This window comes from Numenius arquata, chromosome 12 (genome assembly GCF_964106895.1).
Source record: "Numenius arquata chromosome 12, bNumArq3.hap1.1, whole genome shotgun sequence".
NCBI lineage: Eukaryota > Metazoa > Chordata > Aves > Charadriiformes > Scolopacidae > Numenius > Numenius arquata.
This window is the reverse complement of record NC_133587.1, coordinates 44,216,339-44,237,508: the sequence shown is the minus strand read 5'-3', so window position 1 is coordinate 44,237,508 and position 21,170 is coordinate 44,216,339. Positions and strand designations below refer to the sequence as shown.

The 21,170-nt window shown below is 53.4% G+C and overlaps 1 protein-coding gene across 1 annotated transcript in view; it reads left to right on the top strand.

Moving 5' to 3' along the window:
• CCM2 (CCM2 scaffold protein) overlaps positions 1–20,021 on the top strand; it is a 30,759-nt gene extending 10,738 nt beyond the window's left edge. Inside the window, exons 2-10 of the mRNA XM_074157311.1 lie at positions 10,471–10,644; positions 10,875–10,958; positions 11,132–11,315; positions 12,486–12,622; positions 13,686–13,821; positions 14,901–14,958; positions 15,696–15,834; positions 16,518–16,656; positions 19,352–20,021. Of these exons, the coding sequence (XP_074013412.1) occupies positions 10,471–10,644; positions 10,875–10,958; positions 11,132–11,315; positions 12,486–12,622; positions 13,686–13,821; positions 14,901–14,958; positions 15,696–15,834; positions 16,518–16,656; positions 19,352–19,632 (1,332 nt within the window). The 3' untranslated portion in view covers positions 19,633–20,021. The remainder of the gene's footprint in view (positions 1–10,470; positions 10,645–10,874; positions 10,959–11,131; positions 11,316–12,485; positions 12,623–13,685; positions 13,822–14,900; positions 14,959–15,695; positions 15,835–16,517; positions 16,657–19,351) is intronic.
• Positions 20,022–21,170: the final 1,149 nt, after the last annotated feature.

The following is a 21,170-nucleotide window of genomic DNA, read 5'->3' as shown; positions in this document are numbered from 1 at the left end:
TAGGGAGTATCTGGTGAGCCCAGATCTTCAGAAGAGAAATTAGAGGCTTCTTGAAAAGTCTCTTCAAACTTAGTTTGACTTGCATAAAATTCTGCTCTGCTTTATCCTGTTTTACTGGCTTTGACGCCGTTCAGAAGAAGAGACTTAAAAGCAGTGTTTTCCATAAAGTCCTTTGAATTTTTTGCTGTGTCGGAAGACTTGGTCACCAGCTTTTTAATAGGCTTCTCTTTGTCTCCCCAAGCACCTTTTTGGGTTTACCTTCCCAGAAGCATAATACCAAGCCCTTCTAGTGCTGATGCAGCAGAAGTTCACCCAAGTAAATAAATATTCGAAGCCTCAAAAACCGACACCAAAAGTGCCCTTTGTGCTGCTGGCTGGGGACAGTGAACTTCAGGGGCTTCCCTGCTTTTGTTTTCTAACCTTGTTGGGTCAGTAAAATAAAGCGATTTCTTTATTAAAAAGAGGAAGTGGCCACCTTTTTCCTGGTTTAATTTGAGGTGTGAAGCCTCTTGGGAGGGTTTCTCTCTGCTGCTGTGGGTGGGGATTGAAGAGGCCCTGCTACTAAAGCAGATTTGGGACTTTATTTCCCAAAACACGCTTCCTGTGACCTCTCCTTATAAGTGTTTTCCAGCTGCTGATTGCTCCTGTCGCTCTTGGGTGGGAGCGGTCGGGGCTCCACATCCTTTTCTTGCAGGAACAGAAAGCTGAGGCCTCATTAGTGCTGCACTAGAGGCATTAATTAGTAACATCGTCAGGGTATCTGCATAGCTCCAGGCTGCCAGGAAGGGCTTTAGGGCAACGTGGGTTTGTACGAAGCCTGGAGAAAGCCAAAGGCTTGTCTTCTGCCGAGGCATTGTGAAGATCAGGGTACAGCACCGGTGGGAAGGAGATGTGGCCATGGGGGGGGTGACACCCAGCCCTGGAGGGAGGTGTCTGAGGGTGAGGGACACACCAGCACGTGGGACGCTCTGGTCATCGGCTGCTGGTGGAGGTCAGGAGATGAGCTCAGCTCAACAAACGTGGCTTGTGTTCTGAAATCCTACTACCATCGGAGACCCCTTTTTTGAGCTCTTATGTGTGTTGGGAGGTGTGTAACTGGGAAGTGTCATGTTCTGGGTGAATGGAGCCCTAAATAGGAAGCAAAATTGGAGGAGGAGGTCGAGGACTTGGTTGCTTTCCGCATTGGAAGTCACCTGAGATGACTTGACCTGGTCTGGCAGCTTGGTGCTGCCCAAAGGGGAGGGTCTAATCCCTTTCCTCTCCCTGTGATGACCTGCTGGGCTGTTGGAGATGGGTCTGACAGTCATGATTCTGTGGATATTGCTCTTGAAGAAGATGGCAGAGCTGGTGAAGCCAAGAGCTTTAGTGGGATGAGTGTGGTGTGTCAGCCAAAAGCTTCGTTTGGAGGGGAGGAAGGAACTTTCTACACCCAGGCTGAAGATGGATGTTGCAGCAGATGCCAGGATGGCTAGTGTGGTGGCTATAGTCCATATCTCTTAAAAACTGGTGTGTCTTTGAGAAGGTCGTTAATCTTGTAAAGCAGCAGCTTAAAATATCATCAGGTTTGGCAGGATGTGCCTCCTGGGGGGTTCTGGACAGCTTGGCCTTGCAGGAAGACCGGTACATACTATGAGGACAAGGAAGAGCTTAGTAAAAATTGGATTTCTTCAAAGCTGCTGTGAAATCTTGGACCTTTGACGTGAAAGAAAAAAGGCTGAGGGGCCTCCCTGTGGGGAAAAGCTTTTTTTTGTTGTTTCCTGCTGGAAAAAATGCAACCTGTCTGAAGGATGTGTCCATCCAAGGTAGATGAGGTGTCTACCTCAGCTCTGGTGGGAATGCCTGGATGTGGGGGTCCAGACAGGCTGCCAGCTGCTTTTTGGAAGCCTTTAAATACAGCTGGAGTTGCTTTTGAAGCTGGATTTAGGGGAGCAGCTCTGCCCTCGGGGAGCTGGATGTCACCTCGGGGGATGTTCCTTGCAGGATCTGTCTGGGAAACCAGTTTCAACAGAGAAACCAGTGCCACTACCTCTTCAACTGGTGTCATTCATGGAAGACGCTGGCTGAGAGGTCTTTGGGCACAGAGGGAGATTGGATTTGGGAGGAGGTGGTTTTCGGGTGTCCTAAAATAGCTTGGGAAGTCATCCCTGAGCCATGTGGACACAAACCCAAGTTGCCCCACGAGACTCCTCTGTTATCCTCCGTGCTGTAAATCATACATGATTATCTCAGTGGTGCTGGGTTTGGGGTGTGCTGGGGCTTTCTAGGGATGTCGTGAATTAATTCCCTGTGTCCTCAGAGGGACTAAAGGGATGGACACCCTGGGGAGTGATCCCAAGAACTTTGTTCTTGAGTGGGCTGCCCAAAATAATGATCCTTGGATACCTTCTCCTTGAAAGTATGAACCCACCACTCTTCAGCTGTGCAGCTCTACACAGTAGCCAAGCAGGGAGATGGGACATTGGGCATCTCTGTGGGTTTCTTTGAGTGGTTTTGGTGTGGAAAAGCAGCTCAGGGATCTTCTGCAGCGGGTTCCCTGGCTACCAGCAGCGTCAGCCCACGAGCCTCTATGCCTGGATGCAGCATCCTTAGCGGTGTCTGACTACACGGACATCGCAAACCACCTTTTCTCCAAGAACTCCTGAAGGAGCTGGTCCCACTTTGTTTTTATGGGTAGAGGAGAAGGATGTCCCTTGGTGCCCGCAACGCTGTGTCCTGAGGACAGAAACCCTTCAAGGTGCATAAGCTGCAAACGCACATTCTTAATGCAGGGATTTTGGCTCCTTCGACGGATGAAAATGAATCCCAGAGAACGCGCTAAAACAAACCAGACCTTATTTCCTGCTGCCAGGAACCTCCCCAGATCCTTTATCTGACCGTCTAGACAGAAACCCGTCAGGCGGTTTATGTCTATGGCAAGTTTATGTCTACGGCGAGTCAACGCCGAGGTTATTTCCCTGTGAAAGGATCCTCTCAGCCAGAACCTACGTGATTGCAGGTCTAGGGCTTCCACCTTTGCTCTTTCAGTATGCAAAACATGGGAATAATTGTCTGGAAAGTGGAACTCAAGTGGTTGTGCTGGAGGATGGGGCTTGCCCCATCCCTGGAGGTGTTCAGGGCCAGGTTGGAGGAGGCTTTGAGCAACCTGGTCTGGTGGGAGGTGTCCCTGCCCATGGCAGGGGGGTGGGACTGGCTGGTCTTTAAGGTCCCTTCCAACCTGAACCATTCTATGGAGGAGCTTAGACATTCCCATCACCATTGCTTCCTTCCCTTCCCCAGCTCCTACAACTTTGGGCTTGCAGTGGTCGATGTTACCAAACGCTTGTTTTTGTGCACAACATCAAGGTTGAGGTGTCCTTTGGTTCTGTTAATTAATGAGGAGCTTCATCCTGCCCCAAATCTTCAGTTCAACCTGCTCTGGGTGACCCTGCTTTGGCAGGAGGGTTGGAGGAGATGATCTCCAGAGGTCCCTTCCAATCCCAACCATTTTGTGACCCCTCAATATCAACGTACGTCGGAGGGGGAACTCCTGAGTCTGGATCTTCTGGGAGCCCTCAATATCAACATACATTGGAGTGGGAACTCCTGGGTCTGGATCTTCTGGGACCCCTCAATATCAACGTACATCTGAGGGGGAACTCCTGGGTCTGGATCTTCTGGGCAAGAAGCTGAGTCAAGACAAACTCTTCCTCCAGTTTCCTATTCCAGATGCGTCAGCTCAGCCTGGCTCAGGCTCCACACCCGGAGATGAAAGCCGTGGGTGGAGGGCTGAGCTCCGGGTGGTAGGAATCTCTTCTTCTTCAGGAGGAGGGAGGGAGGGAGGGAGGGAACCCGGGCTCTGCTAAAAATAGCCGGGGAAAATTCCTTTCCTCTTGCCTTAGAGGAAAATCCTGTCGGAGCCTGGCTGGCAAGGCGCTCCGAAACGTGAAAACACGGAGCTGAGCCTTGTTTTGGAAGTGGGGTTTTGTGCAACCGTCGCCTTTCGTCTTGAGCTGCTGCCTTGTTTGTTTTTTTTTTTTTTTTATAGAGACTTAGGCGCCAGCTCACTGTTTTTAGGAAAATTGTGTTTCTGCATTACTTAGATTTAATAATGTGCTCGTTTGAAGGAGCGGCTTTGAAACCAAATACAGCGTTTCTGGCTGAAATATGAATTTATTTTATTTATTTCCCTCTGGTACCGCCGGTGAGCGGAGTGGTGCATTTGGGGTGGTGGGGACCATCCCACCTTACTGAATGCTGTTTTCCTACCCAGCCTGTCAGCACCGAATGATGTTCCTCAGCAAAACCACCTCAGTGAAGTTAAATGAGAGGGTCCTGCTCCTTCGGCAGGACTTGACAGCCTCCCATCCCTGCGCAGAAACCCAGGGCTCTTGCTCGGAGCTGCTGCTGGTGGGCTGGGTGCCACAACTGAACACCGGTAGCTGCTCCTGGTCCTTGGTTGAGTCCCCTCGCCTTGTTCTGGTCCAGGACCAGAGAAGGTCCTGGTGGGCACCAAGGTGAGCGTGAGCCAGCAACATGTTGTCATGACAGGGATGGCAACCAGCCTCCTGGGCTGCCTGGGGGGAGGAGGTGACCCCCCTGGAACTCCCAGTACAAGAGATGGGGATGTACTGGAGTGAATCCAGCAGAGGGTGAAGGGCCTGGAACACCTCTTGCATGAGGAAGAGCTGAGAGAGGTGGGACTGTTCAACCTGGAGAAGGCTCAAGGGATCTTATTAATATATATACACACCTCATAGGGGTCCATGAAGAAAAGAAGGAGGATCCAGATTCTTCCCAGTGGTGCCCAGTGTCACGACAAGAGGCTACTGGCACAAACAGAAACACGAGGACTTGTATTCAAGCATAATAAACTTTCTTTAAGTGTGAGGATGGTTAAAGACTGGACAAGCTGCCCTGGAGGCCACAGGTTCTCCATCCTTGGAGATGCTCAAAGCCTGCCTGGCCCCTCTGCTTCCCCCCAGTACTACCCATTGCTGCCAGGGCAGGAGTTGGGCTGGTGGTTTATTGTCCAAGAGCCTTTGTGTTGTGCTGGAGAAAGCCCCTGAGCAATTCACCACCTGACGGGGACCCACCTCACTCAGGCAGAGCCAAACAAGGCTTTCGGGGCTTCCTTCTGCCACTGGGTTGAGGAATCGGTAGCCATTTGGCCACAAACCTCCTCTTGGCATCAGGATATAGCCGGTACCATGGTGGCCGAACCCCCAGAGTCCATATTTCCCTGGTGTCTCTACGCTGGAGACGGGTTGGACTTCACTTCTTAACAGCCAACTCTTCTCTAAATGTTCCAAATGTCTTGGTTTCACATTTTATCATTGCAGGCACCTCCCGTGACTTCTTGCCCTTCCACGTGTGCCGCTGGGGTCCTTTTCCTCCTTTCCTCCACCAGCAGCGAGCTGACCTGGAGCCCCCTTGGGCTCGATTAATTAATTATTTCACCCACCGCCGTTATCACCCCCTGCCTTCGTGCGGATGCTTCTTCTGCCGAGCCTTCGCATCTGCAGTGCTTCCTTTTAGGACCAGGATAACTGGATTTGGGATGCAGGGTGTCCCTGGGGACACGCTGGCCAGCACTGGGTGGCTGTTAAGAGCTCATCCACCCTTAATCTCCTGGGGGATAATTAGCCTTACACATTTGCATTTGAGTTAATCCACTCCAGGGGGATTAAGAGGCGGTTTCCGCTCCTAAGGAGGGGGATGCTCTTTCTCCTTTGTGTTCGACTCAAAGGGTTGAATGAATTTAAAGGAGATGTCCAAGACCTCATTGATTTTTTGGATGCGTCCAGGGTGAAAGCAGCCCAAGAAATTAAAAAAAAAACCACCTTGATGCTCCAGCTGGAGTAATAATGCTCTAAATAAAGTGTAAATTCTTCCTTTTCCCTAATTTTCCCTAAATTCTTCATACTGAAGTGGGTGCTGCTGCTGATCCAGGGGTTACCCTGCTTTTTTCCCAGCAGGAAGGGGAAGGTGTACCTTGTTGGTCATCCTACCTCTGGTGAGACAGGAGACCACCATGTTTACACTGGGAGAGCCCCGGTCTTGCCCCCTGAGGGTGGGGACTGCTTATTTGGGTCACCAAATAAAGTGGGTTTTGAAGTCTCTGTGTTGTGAGGTGCGGGATATTAATGAGGTTACAAACGCCTTTGATTTAACTCCTCACATCCCCGATCACCTTGAGAGCTTTCAAGGGGAGGAGAACGTGGAGGTTCCTTCTTCAACAGCATCTTGAAGGTTTAAGGATGGGTCAGGCTGTTTTTCCTGAGATTAATTACTGGTTTAACAACCTGCCCTGCCCCATCCTGCACCCAGGGCTTTTCCAGGTTCTCTGGACGGTGCTGTGTCTCCGTTTCTCTCTTGACAGGTCGGGGCTGTGTCCAACCTGAGCTGGGGGGGGGTGGGTCTCACGGGCTTTTTCCTGAGTGTTTGTCCTATTTCCATTGAGTTTGCAGCCCCTGGAGCAGCACCAGGTGGCTGAGATGAGGTCATCTCTTCCACCTTGGCCACCAAAACCAAGGAAGGGCTTGCCATGGCCAGGAGTGTCCCTGGAGCCTGGTGGCAGCCTGTCCCTGGCACCCACCAAAGCCATGGGTCCTGGTTCTGGGGGTTTTTTGGGGGACCCTGGTTCCTCACCAGCATTCCTTGTTTAAATTTACGTCAACATACATTGGATGAGCTGGATCTCCCGAAAAAATCCAATCAAAGCTTGGCTGATGTTCTTCATAGAGCCCCCTCCCCTGGCTGATGGTGGGCCTTTCCCTGTCAGTCTGGCCTGGTGGGTTAAACCCAGCTTTGAGATGCTCTCTCTCAATTATTGAAGTCTTAAAATGGCTCGTTAAGTGGATGATTATTTTCCTCCTGAAATGACTGTTTTCCTCCTGAATTTCGGAGCCATTGGCAGCAGGAGGCCCTGAGGAGTGACCGCCGTGGCCCGTCTCCGTGAAATGCCAAGTCCTGGGTCACACAAGGTGTTCATGTAACCCCCTCCCTCCCTCTTCTCCTGAATTCAAGACGTGAATGCTTTTGAGGACCAAACCGTGGAGGTTTGGGAAGGAGCTCCTGGCAGCTGGGATCGTCTTTTAGGCTGAGCCCCACTCTCCATCCCTGTGGCTTTTGCAGCAGATGCCGTAGCAGATGCCTCCAGACCACCTCACAAGGGAGGTGGGCTGGGAAATCACCTTCAAGGATTGCAATCGTGGGCAAGGAAGGGGGGGGAAATAGAAAACAAACTTTGATTTTATGGGTTTTAAGGAGAAATGGGATCTTTCTCTCCTCAGCAGCGTCCCCAAGATGGGAATCTGCTCGGTGCAAGCAGCAGGTCTTTGGGTATTTCTTCAACCGACCTTCTTGCCTCTGCTTGACAGGTGGATTTCATTGGGGAAATCACTGCCGTCGCCTTTTTTAATTTGATTCTCTGTCTGTGCAATTAGCAACTTGCTTTCATTAATCCTCCGAGCCTGACTCCTGGCCTCGCGTTGGAGCCCAGCAAGGGCTCACTTGAACGCTTCGTGCTCTCCCAAAGTGCCTCCTGGGAGGCCTGGGAGCTCTTAACCTCATTTCCGAGCTTTGCTTTTCTAACGGGAAACTTTAGAACTCAAAATATGGGCCTTAAAAAACCTTTACAGCCCTTGGTCTCCATAGATGTTGTTGGACCTTGGAGAACAAAGTAGCTCTGAAACTGGGAGGAGAAACCAGGGTTAAGGACTCCTGTGGGCTGGGGGGATGTTTCCATCCCGGCTGCAGCCACAAAGGTTTTTTGGGGGGAGTTTCTAGGTTTTTAGGGGTGTGGGATCCGGGAATGGGATGGAGCTTTGCAAAATGGGCTTTTGCTCCTCTCCTCGCCGCGTGCCCGGCCCCGTTGCTGCCGCACCTCGCCGATTCTTAACCAACGACTTTGTTTTGTCACTGTCGCTGCGTGTAACAGAAGGAAACTGTGGTTATTGCGACTTCCTGGCTGCGAGCCGGCAGGCGAATGAAAGCCAGTGGCTTTGCCAGCCCTTCGGAAGCCCCTCCGAGACGAGGGTCGCAGCTTTTCTCCCCCCCCGCCAGCCAGGAGGTGCTTTCGGTGAAGCCACCCAAGGCTCGGCGCCGGCAGGGTTCGGTTCTGCTCTCCGTAGCCGGGTATTTCGATGGAGAACGAGGTGGGTGCTGGTTTTAGATCATCTGCCAGAAAATGCAGAAGCTGCTTTTCCGCGTTGCGTCAGCTCATGGGGGAGGACGCCTCCTCCTGGGATTTGGAGCTCCCCAAATCCTCCCTGTGGGGCTCGGGGTGGCGGGGAATCCCTCTGCAGTGTCTTCCCAGCCCTTTGGATTCCACCTGCATCCTCGAGGGGAAAAGCGAGGCTTTCTTCTGGTTTAGATTGGGCTGGAAGAGGTGAACCAAACCAGAGCTCGGCTGATGGAGGGGGACGTGTCCGAGGGGGTCCGTTGTGGTACAGCCCTGACCCCCACGGTGGATTTCTCCCATCTCTCCGCTTTTGATTCCTAAAAGGTGCTGGTGGAATGAAATGTTTCCACACCGACAGCCCGGGTTTGATGTTGGACATCCTCGTCGTTGGGGTGGCAGAGCCAGGGTCGAGCCCCACGCTCCGGTTTTGGCAAAAAGACCCCTTTTCTTTCAGGATTTTCTTCTTTCGGGAGCCAGGAATGGTCTCCCAGCCTCTCGGCAGGAGCCAGCTGGGTTGCATGGCGCAGGGACATGCTCTGGTTCGGGATCCCAGCTGAAAGGAGGGATTCTGGCCCCAAAATCTGCACTTCTGGTCCTGCTGCTGTGAAGGCAGAGCTTTTTCACGAGGCCAGCATCGTGTAGCTGTATTTTCTATCCCATTTGTCCTATAAACTCGCTCTATTTTTATCTCCCTGGTTCAAGGGACGTTTTTCAGGGCCGGGCTGTCCCCGATGTCCTTGCTATGCCTGGCTTACTCTGGGATTTGGTAAAAACCATTCAACCAGGAGCTTTTCCATCCCATTTTCCCATCTTAATAAAATGGTTTCAAATTCTTTTGGTCTGGCTTCGATCTCTCTTGTTCCTGGAGATCTTTCACTCTCGTCTACGTTGAGAAAAGCAAAGAGAGAGGCTGAAGCCACCTGATGGGAGTAGGTCCCATGTGTGTACCTGAGCACGGCTCTGCAGGGAGGGACACTGTTGAGGACGTGGAGCTGTTGGAGAGGGACCTGTTGGAGGGCCATGAAGAAGATCAGAGGGCTGGAGCACCTCTGCTGTGAGGACAGGCTGAGAGAGTTTTGGGGGTTCAGCCTGGAGAAGAGAAGGCTCCGGGGAGACCTTCGAGCCTCTTCCGGTCCCTCAAGGGGCTCCAGGAAAGCTGGGGAGGGACTCTGGATCAGGGAGGGGAGCCACAGCAGGAGGGGGAAGGGTTTGACACTGAAAGAGGGGAGATTGAGCTGAGATCTGGGGCAGAACTTCTTTGCTGTGAGGGTGGTGAGAGCCTGGCCCAGGTTGCCCAGAGAAGCTGTGGCTGCCCCATCCCTGGAGGGGTTCAAGGCCAGGTTGGAGGGGGCTTGGAGCAACGTGGTCTGGTGGGAGGTGTCCCTGCCCAGGGCAGGGGGTGGCACTGGGTGGTCTTTAAGGTCCCTTCCAACCCAAAACCATTCTCTGATTCTATGAATCCCAAGTGTTGGATCTCCCTACTTCAGAACATCCATTTGAGCTGCTAAACTTGGAATTGGAGAAGTTTACGCTCACTCCTGGTCATTTATCCTTCCGGGAGGTTGGTGTGGAGCTTGGTGGGGATCTACCATGGGTTGGCTCTCCCGTGACCACCCCTGGGTGTGCAGTGTCCGCCCTATGACTCGGGAGAAGAACGGTGGTAGAAGAACGGTGGTGATGCTCCCTCTATAGCTGGGAACCCGTGTGTGCACGCTGCTGCCAGCTGGACTCTGATGTTCTTCCAAACCCAACACTCAATGGTTCGGAAACCACAAAGACCTGTTTTTCCGAGGGGAGACCGTCTTCTGGGTCCTGTACTCAGGTTTGTGGGTCTCCTGGGAGACCTCAGACAAGTTGGCAGCATCTCTGCCTTTTCCTTTTTTAATCCTTCCTCGAATTCCCTGTCTCAAATGCTTGGGTAAGATATTAAGTTGCGCCAAGGTGAGAAGGAAGCCTCTAGATTTTGCTCGCTCACTCTTACGCCTCTTAATCTGAGTATATATTTGTTTTGGTTTTTTTTTTAACTGCAAGGTTGGACATCATGAATTTGGGGGTAAAATTACCCTGTTTTGGTAAAAGGAGGTTATTAACACTTATATTCTCGAAACATGTTGTGGGAAAGGGGTTTCCAGTGGAAAATCATGCACTCGTGGATTCGTAGCTCTAAAACCAGCCTGTCCGTGGGGTGATTTGGGCTGGTAAAACTCAGATGTTTGGGCTGGAGCAGGTTCTGCCTTTTCCCCCCCGATTTTGGTGCAGAAAATGCCTCTCTTGCCATTAACCCAGCGTTTCCCTTTTTCTCTCCCCAGCCTGGAATAGTGTCTCCTTTCAAACGAGTCTTCCTGAAAGGCGAAAAAGGTCGGGATAAAAAAGCCCAGGAGAAGGTTACGGAGCGACGGCCTCTGCATACGGTGGTGGTGTCCCTGCCTGACCGCGTCGAGCCAGACGTGCTGCTCAACGACTACATCGAGAAAGAAGTGAAGGTAAATTCTGCCGGGCTGGGGCTCATATATAACTATATATAACATTAAAACATTATTATAACTTAAAAAGACATGAGAGATCTTCCATATGTAGGTGCATTTAGCAGCTTCTAAGCAGGGTTTTGGGGCACCAAGCCCTTTGCGTTGAGTTGGTGGTGTCTGTCTTCCAGTGTTTGGGGACGTGCTTGGCATATATGTGATGTGATAATAATTTGGTTCTTCTTTTCCAGTATTTAGGTCAACTCACGTCCATCCCAGGGTACCTGAATCCCTCCAGCCGCACAGAAATCCTGCATTTGATCGATAACGCGAAGGTGAGGGCTCAGCCTGCTGAATGACCCACTATCTAAGATAAACAGAGGAAAAAAAAAAAGGCTTTTGAAGCTTCTTTGGGGTTGGGTCCTGCTCTGACTCATGTCCTCCATTACCAGACCATTAGAAAAGTGGGAACAGTTCAACTTATCCATGGAAATATGTTTATTTTTAGAGAGCACACCAGCTCCCGGGGCAGCTGACCCAAGAACACGATGCTGTCATCAGTCTCTCTGCCTACAACATCAAGCTGGTGTGGAGGGACGGAGAAGATCTCATCCTCAGGGTCCCCATCCACGACATCGCGTCCGTTTCCTACATCCGAGACGACTCCTCTCACTTGGTCGTGCTGAAAACAGGTAGGTTGTGGCCAGTACGGGCAGGCTGGAACCTCCTGTTTTGGGGTTGCCATGCATTTTGGGGTTGTGAGGCCAAGCCCCACAGCGGCCAGTGTTGCCCTCATGTAGGACGGCAACCAGCCTGACCAAGGACAAAGGCGATGTTGGGTGAGAACAGCCTAAAACAGTGTCCTTCACAGAATGGTTTGGGTGGGAAGGGACCTTTAAAGACCATCGAGTGTCCCCCCCCGCCCTGGGCAGGGACACCTCCCACCAAACCAGGTTGCTCAAAGCCCCGTCCAACCTGACTTCAAATATTTCCAGGGATGGGGCATCTCCCACCTCTCTGGGCAACCCGTGCCAGGGTCTCACCACCCTCAGCATAAAACATTTCTTCCTTATATCTCATCTCCTGCCTTGAGTTGTTTTGGTCCATCCTTTTCTAGGAGGGGTTCAGGAGGGACTGGGTTCACTCGTGTTCCCCCGAGGGTACTGGGACTTGCACAAGAGCTGTCATTTAATGACTTCTAGGAAAAACTGGGATCTTGAAAGTGTAGTAGTTTGCTCTGCGCTGCCCATCCAGCTCAGCAAGGACCTCAGCAAGTAGAGACAGCTCCTCCAGCTGGTCCCTGTGTGTGTTGGGTCCTGCTCTGCTCTTCACAACCCTTGTGCAGGTTGCTGGGAGGATTTCATCGCGGTCCTGGGTATCTAAATGCCCGTGTTGAGCAACCGGGGTGATACCCACCACCCCTCAGTTCTTGTAATACCCGGGGAAGGGCCTCAAATCCATCCCCAGCAGCTCAGCATGTGTCAAACCTGCGTGTTTTAGGAGCTGGAGTGTCTGGGGAAGGCTGAGCCACTTAGAAGATGTAATGACAGAGACTTATCGGATTATAAACCCTGTGACAGCAAAGGACAGTCTATAGAATAAATGAGTAAGTGACTTAGAAGGCTGTAATGCTGCTGGTGGCTTTCTGGGGCTGGCTCAGCCGCGGAAACGAAGCTGGCGATTTACAGAGTTGTCAGAAACGGGCTCTAAATTATAGGTTTTTTCATTCAAAGGCTTTAGCCCTGTTCAGGTGGAGTTACCGGACTCCCAAGAGCTCCTTCCTGCCGGCCACGGGCTCCTGATGTCTCCTTGCTGTCCTCTCCCTGCCTCCACTTTCCCACCACGACTTTTCTCTTTCTCAGCTCAGGACCCCGGGATCTCCCCGAGCCAAAGTCTCTGCGCCGAGAGCTCCAAAGCCCTTACTTCAGGCTCGCTGTCCGAGAGCGGGGTGGTCCCCGTCGAAGCTTGTTGCTTGGTGGTCCTGGCTACGGAGAATAAAGTAAGACTCGAAACACTCCATTAAAACTCTGTCCCACGTTGGGGTGGCCTCTGGAGTCACTCTCTGATTGTGACGATGCTGGGACTGGGAATACTGGGAGGTTTTGTGGCTCTTAGAGCGGTGTGGCCACAACCTCTCAGGTTGATGATGAAGAGACATGAGCCCCAGGGTGGCCTCGTCTTGCTTTCACCAAGTGTCCCCTCTGTTATGTGACCAGATGCTTGCACTGTAGGTTGTGTGACACACAAAGGCCCTGTTTTAAGAGTGCAGGGTGTGGGTTGGGCTTTGCTGGGGGAGAAAACCTGGTCCCTCCCCCAGCCCCAGGACCTGGTTTGGACACGAGAAGGTATCAGGAGATGGTTTTCCCTTGGTGGTGGTGGTGCTGCTGCCCAGAGCTTTCTCCAGCAGCAGGAAAGCTGTGAAGGCAACTGAATCTCTCCCACAATAGGATTTTGCAAACTGGGACATTTCCCTGATGCTGACCTGGAAGTTTGTTTCATCCGGTATCCGGATCCAGAGATTTTGATCTCAGCCTGTGTCCTCCTACTTCTACAGTAGGAACCCTTTGTTTTCAGCTCTAACACTCTCTGGGGTGCCTGCACCTATTTGGGATGTAGGTTACATAGCCAAAACCCCAGGGAGCTGAAGGGAGGAGTAAGACGGAGCATTAGCATGAAATCTGGGTGCTAATTAATGGTTGTGAGTTGATGAGAGAGCATCCGATCTCCTATTTCTTGGGATTGGGCAGTTGAAGAGGGCTGGGATGCTTCTCTGGTGGTGCGGGAGGATGATGAGGGGTGGTACATCTCAGGAGTTCATCTCCTCCAGCATCAAGAAGCCCAGGGGATATCAGGAGGAAGGAATGAGATTTGAGGTTTGTCACCTCCAGCCCTGGAGACCCTGTGGCTTGGGCAGTGTCCTGGATCTGGGACGAGTGGGTTCCCTGTCCGCCTGTTTGGAGGACAAATACAGCCCACGTGGCGTGTCCACTGCAGGGAGCCAAAGAGAAAGGCCACTGTGGTGTCTTCTGCCTCGCACCAACCCTTCTTTGCTCCCTCCCCAGGTGACAGCCGAGGAGCTGTGCTCGCTTCTCAGCCAAGTCTTCCAGATTGTTTACACTGAGTCCACGATAGACTTCTTGGACAGAGCAATATTCGATGGGGCGTCCACCCCGACGCGGCACATGTCCTTACACAGCGGTAAGTCCATGATCTCCCCATTTGCCTCTTTCTTACTCCGGCTGAGAGTCGTAAAATCATAGAATGGTTTGGGTTGGAAGGGACCTTAAAGGCCACCCAGTGCCACCCCCTGCCCTGGGCAGGGACACCTCCCACCAGACCACGTTGCTCCAAGCCCCCTCCAACCTGGCCTTGAACCCCTCCAGGGATGGGGCAGCCACAGCTTCTCTGGGCAACCTGGGCCAGGCTCTCACCACCCTCACAGCAAAGAAGTTCTTCCTGAGATCTCAGCTCAATCTCCCCTCTTTCAGTGTCAAACCCTTCCCCCTCCTCCTATGGCTCCCCTCCCTGATCCAGAGTCCCTCCCCAGCTTTCCTGGAGCCCCTTGAGGGACTGGAAGGGGCTCGAAGGTCTCCCCGGAGCCTTCTCTTCTCCAGGCTGAACCCCCCCCAACTCTCTCAGCCTGTCCTCCCAGCAGAGGGGCTCCAGCCCTCCCAGCATCTCCGTGGCCTCCTCTGGCCCCACTCCAACAGCTCCATGTCCTTCTGCTGTTGATGGTCCCAGAGCTGGAGGCAGCACTGGGGGGGTGTCTCCCCAGAGTGGAACAGAGGGGCAGAATCACCCCTCCTTGCCCTGCTGGGGATGCAGCCCAGGGTGCAGGGGGCTTTCTGGTCTCTCCCCATCTTCACCAATGTCTGTCACCTCTCCTCCTGCCACCGTGTAAGGTCAGAGCCAGCCTGATGGCTTCCCTCCTGCAGGGTGTTGGAAGAAAAACCCTCTTCTGCTTTAATTGCCTGTGAGTTGGAAGGACATAAGGGCTGTGTCCTGCCTGCAGCTGGGCTGTAGGACATCACCAATTGTCCTTGTCCCCCATACCCTTTGCTTCTCCGTTCGTGGTGGATGCAGGCACTTAATTAAACGATCCCTCTGCGCTTCTGCGTCTCTGCTGAGCCTGTATCCAGTCCTGACGCAGCACCATCTCATCCCCGCCGCCTCTCCCCTTCCGGCTGTGAAAACCGAGTTGAAACCCAGTGTATTTGGGTAGGTCACGGGCTGGGAAAAGCCTCTCAGACTCCACGTCTCGAATATTTTCCTTGCAGATGACTCTTCGACAAAAGTGGACGTGAAGGAATCTTACGAAACGGAAGCAAGCACTTTGTAAGTGAAACGTGGGCGCCTGCTAATTAGCACGGCCTCGCTGACGGGTTTAAACCCCCCCCCCTCCCACCCCCGAGCGGGAGCCGCTGCCGTCTGCACATTGAAAAGCTCCTGCTCGCTCTGGCTGAAACATGGGATGCTGTTTTTTACTATCCGTGCACGGTGCCATGGCTGGATTGTTGATTGTTCTGTCGCCCTGGGTTTCCCGAGAAGGTCACGTACGCAACGGACGGGCATCCCCTGCGTCAGCAAAGCGGGGATGCAGCGTTTGTCCGGCTGCTCTCCCTCGATGAAGTCCAGCTGGAGTCGGAAGAAGTATTTTCCTCAAATTCCCCTTCGTTTTGAAAACGGTTTTGCCTCCTGACTTGGTGATGACCGAAAATAGTGTTTGTGGGCTGAAAAGCTACACCCAAACCACTCGTTTAAAATTGACTGTTTAAAAATTTTCATGTTTAACCTCGAAATAAGGTGGTTTGAGATTTTGTGTTCCAAAGTGAGAAAGTAGTTGGAGGAGGTTGATGCCCACGTAGGGCTTTGTTTTCAGTGGGTCACCAAACCCATGTAGTTCCCGTCCTCTGTGTGGTGGGAGCCTTCAGACACCAGCCTTATTGCAGAGAGAGCCCATCTCCACGTCCCCCTCCACCCTTCCAGGCTCTCCCGTGCCACAGCTTCCAGTGATGATGATGCAGAAGGTGCCCAAGGAGCTTTGAAGGACTCACCATCCGTTTGCCTTTCAGTTCCTTTCCAGAAACCTTGGATGCGGGTGACAACTCCCCCTCGTCCTTCTCCACGCAACAGTCTCCACACGTCAAGACGGTGAGCGAGAGCGAGCTGAGCACCACGGCCACGGAGCTGCTTCAGGACTATATGATGACGGTAGGGTGTCCTTGGGCTGCAGGACAAGGCTTGGGGGGGGATTTCTTCCCTTTCGGGTGCAGAACATGAGCCCGTGCTGGTGTAGGAACATCCCATCCTCCTCCTTTTCATAGAGTCACAGAATCATTGAGGTTGGAAAAGATCTTTCAGATCATTGAGTCCAACATCAACCCAACACTGACAAAACCCCACCACTAACCTATGTCCCTCAGCACCACGTCTGCTTGGCTTTTAGATACCTCCAGGGATGGTGACTCCATCACTTCCCTAGGCAGCCTCTTCCAACCCTTTCCGGGAAGAAATTCTTCTGAATATCCATCCTAAACCTCCCCCTCGTACAGATTGTTCTTGGAGGCCTCACGGAACCTGACTGTGGGCTCACATTCTTCTTTTGCAGGATTGCCCCCCACCCCCTTGTCCCCTCTCCCAGCGTTAGGACACGTCACGCCATCCATGCTGTCACTTTTTGAGTCACGGTCCCTGCGTTGTCCCCATTTGAAAGCTGCCAGCTCAGCAGCGGTTGAACCAGCCCGTCCTGCTTTTCCGTCGGGATGAGCTGGTTCGTTACAGCAGCTCTTGTCAAACAGCAATAAAATCCCAGTAAACACCGTTCCCAGGCTTCCCGTCACCTCTTCCTCCTAAAAAAAATGACTGATTTTTGCGGTTGTGCTTCTCTCCCGCAGCTCCGAACAAAACTCTCCTCCCAGGAGATCCAGCAGTTCGCGATGCTCCTGCATGAGTATCGCAACGGGGCCTCCATCCACGAATTCTGCATCAACTTGAAGCAGCTCTACGGGGACAGCAGGAAGTTCCTGCTCTTAGGTGAGTATCGGCTGCCGGGGTTTCATCCTGGATGTCCAACTGGAGGGGGAGAACCAGCGTTGGTCTTCTCCTGAGCCCTCCTTCCACGTGAGCATCCTGATGGGATGCAGGTGGCACAAAGGTTCCTTGGGATGTCACCAAGCGAGGAGCAACATCTCAAGCCATCTCTCCTTTGGAGATACCTCCTTCCTGAGGGCAGCTGGGTCCATCTAGCTCAGGTCCCCCATCTCAGAGTCATCCCTTGAGATGTTCACATCTCCGTCCTGACTGCAGAGGGAGCCTGGGCACCACCTCCAGACCAGCCACTGGGCTTTTCTGTGCCTGCTGGTAGGAAGAGAGAGGGTTCTGGTCCCTGACACCGGGCGATTCTGGTATTGGATGTGTCATTTATCCAGGAATATTGAACCTGCGATCCCTGGAGGAGACTTCACAGTCCTGGAGGGAAGGTGCACACCCTAGCGGGGGAACAATCCAAGTCCCCATCACTGGGAGTGTTTAAAAGATGGGTAAATATGGTGCAGAGGGACATGGATTAGTGGTGGACTTGGCTGTTCTGGATTAAGGGTTGGACTTGATGATCTTAAAGGTCTTTTCCAACCTAAATGATTCCATGATTCTGTTCTATAATTCTATTCTAACAAGACCCTTTCATTCCCCTTCATTAAATGGAATCCAAGAGCCTCAGGGACTCTCAGTCCCTCCTGCTCAAACTCCTTGATTTCATTTTGGCTTTAATAATCTCAATCTGGGGTTCGGATGGGAGGACGGTCCCATCTCCTGGTGCATCTCCTCCAGCCATGGGGCAGTCAGGTCCCTGAGCCAGCGCTGGGGGGGCTTTCAAAAGGCACAGGGACCAAAATGGAGATGCTTTTTAGTACCGAGAAGCAATGCTGTCTGTTTTCACCTTCTTTTCAAAGCAGAGCTGCTGAAAACGTGCCGCGGGGAGAGGGGCAGATCCCGGCAGCCGCCTTCTCCTCCCTTTGTCCCGGGGAATCCGGCTGCACAAAGACGTTTTCTTTCAGCGGCGCACACGCAGCCGGCTGGCTTTTAACGTCAGTAAAGGCCACCGCGCTGGAAAACTGGCTTTATATTGGCCACACGTCACCCAAAAGCAGATCCCGACTTGTTTTTCCCGGCCCGGCCGGTCCCATGGGTGCCGTGCTCTCCTGGGGGCTGTGAGACAGAGAGGTGAGGAGCAGCAAACCTTCCACCCAGGCTCAGACCACACTGGAAACCACCCATAAAGGCTTTCTTTCAGTTTTCAGCATCATTTAGGTTGGAAAAAGACCTTTAAGATCATCGAGTCCGACCCTTCTTTGAGTGCCCAGAGCTTTCTTCCAAGCGGTTTGGGCAGTGACTGACTGGAAAGCAGAGGTGATGGTGGTGGGGGGGGTTAATCTCATTTTTGACCATAAGGACACACACCATGGAGAGGGTAGAGAGAGAAACGACGCTCAGCCTGGCACCAATCGCAGCTGGAGCAGGATTGGGCCCATCTAGAAGTGAGAAAACCACGTTTAAATAGCTTTAACTCAAACACTTGCTCTTGAGGACTCTCCCCCTGCCTCTAATTCCAAAGAAAAAAAAAAAATGAGTTGGTTACTTAAAATCCTCAAAGGATAATTAGCAGCGGGTCCAACTCTGCAGCCCCGTGACCCTCTCTGCTTCGCCGGGGGTGACGGCCACCCCTCCGGCCCCACGGGGATGGCTGGCCCGCGGTGGGATGCAGAGGGACGGGGGACAGATGGCCCCGCAGCCACCCCCTGCCTGCGCTCCCGGAGCCGCTATGGCAATAAGCTGGGTAAAGCCGAGCAATATGTTTCGGGGAGGAATTAGCAGACAATCCTTTTGTGCTTGGGAAAATCCCGCTTTAGCAGGGTTTTGTCCTCAGTGAGGAGTTCTCCGGGGTGGGAGTGTGAGATGTGGCCACCAGCTGGAGACTCCAGTGGTCCCTGTCCCCCCAGAATAGGTTCCTCCACCGAGTCCTGCGTGTTTTTGGGGGAGCTGGGGCATGATCATAGGATTGTCTGGGTTGGAAAGGACCTTTCAGATCATCAAGTCCAACCATCAACCCAACACTGACAAAAACCACCACTGACCCATGTCCCTCAGCACCACGTCTGCCCGGCTTTTCAATCCCTCCAGGGATGGTGACTCCACCACTGCCCTGGGCAGCCTCTTCCAAGGCTTGACAACCTTTTCCAGGAAGAAATTTTCCCAATATCCATCCTAAACTTCCCCTGACACCACTTGAGGCCATTTCCTCTTGTCCCATCGCCTGTTTCTTGGGAGAAGAGACCAGCCCCCCCCGGCTACCCCCTCCTTTCAGGGAGTTGTAGAGAGCGAGAAGGTCTCCCCTCAGCCTCCTTTTCTCCAGGCTGAACACCCCCAGCTCCCTCAGCCGCTCCTCACAAGTTCTCCAGACCCTTCTCCTTGGTCTCCAGACCCCTTCTCTGGACACAGTCCGGCCCCTCAATGTCTTTCTTGGTGTGAGGGGCCCAAAACTGGACATAGCCCTTGAGGTGGGGTTGATGTTGGAGCTGGAGTCTGCTGGAAAGCTCAGAAACCCCAGGGAATTGCAGATAACCGAGTAAATCCATGTGGAATCCCATTCCTGGTGTCACTCCTCTGTCCCTGTGCCTTACAAAACGCAGGATGATGCTGATGGGTTCTTCCTCGTGTTTTTCTTCCCAAGGTCTTCGTCCCTTCATCCCAGAGAAGGACAGCCAACACTTTGAGAACTTCCTGGAGACCATCGGGGTGAAGGATGGCCGGGGCATCATCACGGACAGTTTCGGGAGGTACAGACGGACGCTCAGCACCACCTCCAACTCCACCACCAACGGCAATGGCGCCGCCGGCAGCTCCGATGACCAGTCGGGCCCTTCCGAGGAGGACGAGTGGGACCGAATGATCTCCCACATCAGCAACGACATCGAAGCCCTGGGGTGCAGCATGGACCGCGATTCCTCCTGAGACCAAGATTGGGGCGAGGGGGGGGGGGCGGAAGGACACCCCCAAGCCCTCCCTGAGAGACCCTGCAACAGTGCCTGGTGTCCTGCCTGTCATTCCGGAAGCGGTTTTGGGGCTCCATCAGGATGCAATTATTCTCCCATCCTCATTAACGGCTCCGAGCGGCCGCAGCCGTGGAGGATCCCGGGGCAGGAGCCGTCCCCGGTTTGGTTTTACCGGGGGGAGACGTCGGCTACAACCCTCTGCCTGGTTTACAGTTTTGCACATGGTATCCTTATTGTAACTGCTCTCTTCTTCCTCCTCCTCCTCCTCTTCTTCTTCTTCCTCGTCCCGTCCCCCCCCCTGCCTCGTTTCTTTTTTTGAATGAAGTTTACCACAATGTGAATTATTTAAACCCATTGTCCATGTCGTCGAAGCGTTTCGGCTCCGGCCCCACCGTGGAAGGAAAAGCCGGGAACTTTATGTCACAGCCTGACCTGGAAACCCCGTGTCCCCCCCCAACACCGGCTTCGCTCAGGAATAGCTGGGGGGGGGGAGGGGGGGGCCTGGGGAGGTGACAGTGACACACAGATGCCATTCTACCTGGGCAAGCATCACCCTCGAGCACAAGGACTTGCCCCACACATCCTCCCCCCCCCCAGTTTGGGAGACCCCATAGTCCTCCCTGGGGTTCGTAGGGGTGGCAGGAGGTTGTGGGGGGGGCTCCTTGGGGACAGTGCCCATCTAGGAAGCTTTTTGGGGGGGGGAAACAGGGGGTGTGATGTACATGTTGTATATATTTTACATACAGTTATAAATACACGCTTATTTTTTTAATCCATAGCCCCTGACAGAGGGAGGGGCTGGCTGCCCCCCCCCCCCCCCCCAGGGCAAAGTGCCATTTGGGAGGGGGGGGGGAGATGACACACACCTGAGAGGGTTTGGGGGGGTGTGGGGGGGTCCCCAGTTATCGCAGAGGAAAGATGGGGCTGGAGGAGGGATGGAATAGCCCGGGCAGCACCCCAGGGGTCTGCCAGGGGTGGGGGGTCTCTGGCACCCATGGGTGGCTCGAGGGGGGGGGGCCTGGTGCCTGGCAGGGTATTGGGGGGGGGTGGGGGGGTGTCCCACCTCCTCCCACACATTCCTCTGCTCTGTCTTGCAGGTTTGGGTCACCTCCATCCCCCCTTTGTCCCCAAAGCCCCCCCCATCCCCCCCTCCCCCCCAGTGCCTTTAAACCCTTTGCAGCCCCCCCCAGGGCCATACTCCAGCCCCCTCCCCAGTTCACCAGTCCCTTTACTGGTGTCTCCTCCTACTGCTGCCCCCAGGCAGACGGCAGCCTTCATCCCTCCATCCTCTCCCTCCCCAGGTCCCCCCCCCCCCCATTTCTTACCTGCCCTTGCCAGGTATGATCCTGTCCAGAGCCATCATCAGGGTGAGACCCCCCCAAGCCCATTTTCTGCCGGGGGGGGGTCCCCACAGCCCCCACCCCCTCCTTCCCCTGGACTTCAAGGGGTCCCCATGGCTGAGTAAACACACACACCCCCCCCCCCCCCCCACTCCCC